Here is a 5,127-nt window from a genome sequence, read left to right as displayed (position 1 = left end):
TAGGAGGAAAAAGAGATTCAAATACATGATATATTATAGTTCCAATTACAGATATTCATGAATTGCCACGGTTTATTGCCGTCACCTACAATTGAAATATAAACAAAACTAGGCATCCTACCAAACAGTCCAACTTGTACATAAGCAACATTAAGGACAATGATATGTTATAGCAAGCTTCCGCATCAGTGCATTATGAGCAGTTTTTGTCATAACTTGCAAGACCCTGCAGCTCTGGGCCTTCGAGTAGGGGGTTGTTCTCAAAGCTGCAAAGACAAAGGACCGGTCACCAAACCTTCAGAAAGGGAGAACTATCATGCGAACTAAAACAAAGAATGTTTCAACACCATTGATCTTCTATACCTTCATTTTACTGATAAATTTCAAATCGTAGAGCTTAATGGTAATAATTATTCATTAGCAGAAGTTCTAAGTACTGAAGCATTTATTCATAACTGACTCTCTTTAGATGCAATATAATGTTGGGTCTACCAGTTAGAAGCTGTGGTGCTAAAGTAAAACAAGAAGATTAGGTGTATCAATATCATGTAAGGCAGCATAGAGGGGGGTAACACCAGATCCTGATATATTCAGAAAAGTTGTTCTAATGAACTAACATAATTTAATAAAAACAGATAAAATAATAAAAAGAGTTGAAATTGATATTGAAACAATGTTCAAGACTTATACAACTTACTTATTTAAAGGGATGTGCTCAAATGGACCGCTGGAAGGTATTGTGCCGCACAAATTGTTATTGGAGACATCCCTACAAAACCAAAACAAAGTAAGTATATCAGTAATGTTCTCACACCATATAGCTAGAACATATTCCAAAAAATTGAATACTAATCAAATTAGCAGTACTTACACAACTTTCAAGGTAGATATACCAGCAAGAGTCCTTGGGATTGGCCCACGTAGCTTATTATCATTAAGACGTCTGGGAGAGAAATGAAAAGGTTATATCGTAATGAAGTGTGAACTCGTTCATAAGACGTTGCATCACATTGGGAAGAGAAGTACAGTAATAGTTTAATAAAGGAAAAATGTCAGCTTAAATCAAAGAAAGAGTTAAATATTCTTCACAAATCCGCAAACCAGTAAATAAAGCAAGCATTAAATGAGCACCTGAAGTCTTTTGGTTAAGAAGGTAAGTAAAATCAACCATCACCATCACCATCAAACTTATATAACTGATAAGATACTAAGATAGTGAAGTAAGCCTTACAGAAAAATGAGGGATTTCAGATTTCCCAGGCATGGAGGGATTTCCCCTGAGATATTATTGTTGTATAGATCTAAACTTATTAAGCTCTTCAACTCACCCAGCTCTGCAGGAATTTCCCCTTGGATGTTATTTTTGTACAGCTCCCTGTATGAAAAGATCAGTAGTCATTAGGCTACAATAACATATACAGTAGGCTTGAAAACAAATGTAAAGATATTTTCATAAACACGGTTATGATGAAAGAAGGAAATACATTATAACCATATATTATGGGCATGCATCTGATGCGCATCAACCGTTACTTGGAGGTGGAGACCATGTGCAGAAGAGTGGAAGTGGAGAGTAAATGCAGTTGCAGGAGGTTACAAGCTAGTGGAAGAGTGGCTCCTTAACGTAGATTTTATTGACAAATATATTAAGTAAATGATTGCATTTCCATTGCTAGGACAGTATATAATCCCCTGATGATTGATTTGTTTAGTTTCCTAGTTTTGTCCTAGTAAATGATTGATTGATTTGCTAGGACAGTATAAGTGCAAAACATAGTATAAAATGTACACAATCTGTTAACTAGTCATACCATGTCAAACAAGCTAAACACGCAGATTGGCACTTTTGAGCATTTTGTGTATTGAACGTCATTTGTAGCCTGAGGCCTTCTCTTGAAAGAGATAGTGTTTATTTCAATCATATTTCCGTTATTCCACATTTAAAAAGTGTTCGTCAAACTCCTATTGCTTATTTTCTCTAATAGCATAGTTATGCAGATTTAAGGACTAAAAGAATGAGTGTTACAGATACTCACAGATATTGGAGATATTCAAGTTTCCCAAGCTCAGGCACAAGATGACCAGACAAATTTGAATTGCCAAGATCCCTATCCAAGCGATAACCAAGTGTAAGTTTTGGGTCACAATCATCAGAATGCATACGAAAGAGTTCAAATATAACTAAAGAGACGAAAGTGAAAACACAAGCAACAAGAGAACAATATGCCACTGTCAATCAGTTTCTGTATAATGTAACAGGAATGAAGGATTTAGCTCAGTTCAGGCTCTAATTAATCACATTAACTCCAAAACACTTCTTTGAATAATTTGGCAGTCCTATGTGAAATTTTGTCAATCTTTATGATTTCTCCAAATATTGGAAATATTTAAGATTATTAACTCGTAATAGTTGAGATGGCTTAATATTTTCAGTAAGAACGGACCCAATGAATAATATTATCAGTAGGAAAGACAAAACTGCATCAATAATCATGATGATTGCCTAGCTTCCAGATGCAAGCTCTCTTCAACGCAATACTAACCCAACCACATATCAACCAGAAGAGGTACCCAACATAGTCCCTATTCTAGGACACAATAAATAGCTCAAAAATGTAATTTACCTCAAGTCTTTTACACCAAAGGCTAGTAAAATATGAGAGTTTTGTTAGCCCATTATTAGAAACATACAATCAAATATCATATATTGTATTCAATCAACAGAATTAGTATTCCCTAAGAAACATTTAGACAAGTTTAGAAAATCTTGTAACCATGAACACACAAATTTTTGATGCCCTAAAACAAGATAAAATTCATCAAGGAAAACAAATAGGGGAAATTCTAAGTAGAAAATGACCATATTGAAACCCCTAGCATAAATAAATACGTAAGTGGAGGAATTCACTTTTAAGCTAGCGTTCTTCAATAAAAACCCCCAAAATTCAAAGTTTAGTCACTAAAACGAAACTAAAGCATAAATTGCATCAACAACCAGCAGATTTCTCCATGTATACCCCAACGATTTTACTAAATCAAGAGCCAGACAACACAGAAGACTAATCCACCAAATAGTAACAGAAAAGGGCGAAAATAAAGAAGAGAGAAAAAAAAAAAAGAGAACAAATTGAAGACAGAGACATTTAATGGAACGGATGCATACACGCGAGTGACGCGGTAGTCCTGATTGCAGGTGATGTGGAACCAGGTGCAGGGGTTCACAAGGTTGGGATCCCAGCTCTGGAGTACGTTGCCCGGGTCGGTCAAGCTCCGGCGAAGCGCGTGGAGCGCGTCTCCCTCCGAATTTCCACGAGCTTTCGGCATGAGAAGAAGCACCACGGCTAAGACCCCAAACAGCAGTAAACCTCTCGCCGCCATAGCTCTCTTTCAACTATGGTCTGTTTGTTTCGATAGTAGATTTCTAGCGGAATCCTCTCCAATTTTGGGGATTCTCACTCTCTGCAAAGTGATTGACTGATTGATTGACGTAACAAGGAAATTGCTAGTAGAGAATCGGTTTTGGAAATGGTAGAAAACAAGAAAGAAAAATTGCAAAAAATATATGGCATTATTTTTTTTTATCTTTTTGCCTTTTCGAACGACTATTTTAGAGTGTCTCAAGTCATAGCTAAAAAAATTTGCCCATACCCATAGCTCGGTCACAAAAATTTGTGCAGCCATATTATAGTCATAAATTACATTATTTTATCAATTATTACTATATTTTAATTGAATTAGAATAAAATTAAATTATTAAAAATAATTACAAAAAAAAACATAATTCATTCATAAATAATTAGTCAACGAGAATTACAATCAAAAGTAATCACAATGTGCTCATATCTCTTCAACCATATCGGCCTAGAGCTGGAGATGTTCTCTTTCCTTGCGTATATCAAGGAAAACTCGGAGCAAGTATTCATCAGTAGGCAGTACACCCATTTGCAAGGGGCGGTGGCAACACCGTGACTAGTCCAGCACCATCGTCCGCTGTCCAACGCTCCACAGATGAACCTTCATCATCTACTATCATGTTATGCAATATGATACATGCATACATGATATCACCAACGTCCTCTGCGTGCCAAATTCGCGTCGGGCACCGTATAACTCGCCATCTCTCCTGGAGCACACAAAATTGTAACATCCCAAATTTTTGTGACTCTTTTTATATGTATATTTGAAATTTCGATTATGAAACTTTTGTTTCTATGTGATTAAGTGAATTGCGTGAAATAATTGTCGTGAGTGATGTGGAATGAAGTGCTTGATATTTTATATTTTCCAATGTGGGGAAATAATTAATAAGATCATGCATTTATATTTTTTTTCGAGCCAATTCATTGGAATTTTCGGCCCTTCCTAATTATTGAAATAGTATTTCATTTCTTAGATTTAATTAATTGTTTTGGGATATTTATCCAAATTAAATCCAAACCAAATGATCCCTAAATTGTACTACATGATATTCGAACTCTAGCCTATTATCCTTGGGAGTTTAAAAAATCCCCTATTTAAAATAGGAGGATGAATTATTTTCTTTGATTTAATTGGTGCTTTGTTGACTCCCTTCTTTTGAATTAAATCCAATTAAATCATGTCATATTTTATTTCTTCACCCAAATTAAATAAAGATTTGAAATAATTCATTGGCTAGTTAAGCCTAATTATTTTCGGCCCCCTCATTATTTTGTAGAGGAGAATTTATTGTTTCCTTTTTTTTGTGAGACCCTTTTATTCAAATTAATACCTAAGTCAAACTAATTGGGGATGTGAATATTTCCTTGTGTTGCACCCTCCATATCACACGCCCCATGCTATTATTTTTCCTTGTGGGAATTTATTTATTGTTACCTATTTTATGGGAGTCTTTTTCCTATAAAGAAATTACCAAATTTAAATCATATCCTATTTAATTGAGGATTTAAATAATTCTCTTGTGCAATTCCTCTTAAATTTTCGGCCCCTTCCTTATTTTCCTACTTGAAGATTTAAATTATTTTATTCCCTTAATTGTGAAATACCCACTATTTTATTTCCTAAGTTGTGACTATATTTCTCTCCAAGTAAATATTGCTAAATTTCTCACCCTCAAATCACACGCCTACCTTGCTCCACATTGTGGAA

The 5,127-nt window shown here is 34.9% G+C and overlaps 1 protein-coding gene across 1 annotated transcript; it reads right to left on the bottom strand.

Moving 5' to 3' along the window:
• Window positions 1-3,570, bottom strand: LOC121747333 (leucine-rich repeat protein 1-like). Its single transcript, XM_042141366.1, has 6 exons — window positions 3,164-3,570; window positions 2,037-2,108; window positions 1,232-1,375; window positions 872-943; window positions 698-769; window positions 1-266 (listed from the first exon to the last, which is right to left on the bottom strand). The coding sequence occupies exons 1-6, from the start codon at window positions 3,376-3,378 to the stop codon at window positions 194-196; spliced, it is 648 nt and encodes a 215-aa protein (XP_041997300.1). The 5' UTR covers window positions 3,379-3,570; the 3' UTR covers window positions 1-193.
• Between the last annotated feature and the right edge of the window lie 1,557 nt (window positions 3,571-5,127).

This window comes from Salvia splendens, chromosome 9 (assembly GCF_004379255.2).
Source record: "Salvia splendens isolate huo1 chromosome 9, SspV2, whole genome shotgun sequence".
Lineage (NCBI taxonomy): Eukaryota > Viridiplantae > Streptophyta > Magnoliopsida > Lamiales > Lamiaceae > Salvia > Salvia splendens.
This window is presented reverse-complemented; position numbering and strand designations above follow the sequence as displayed.

Bases quoted from the DNA above. Each gene is read 5' to 3' on its own strand.
- LOC121747333 (XM_042141366.1), bottom strand. From the start codon at position 3,378: ATGGCGGCGAGAGGTTTACTGCTGTTTGGGGTCTTAGCCGTGGTGCTT. The intron at 1,376-2,036 runs GTGAGTATCTGT...CTTTTCATACAG, and splicing joins CTTGAATATCTCCAATATCT to GGAGCTGTACAAAAATAACA. The intron at 770-871 runs GTAAGTACTGCT...TTGGTTTTGTAG, and splicing joins ATATCTACCTTGAAAGTTGT to GGATGTCTCCAATAACAATT.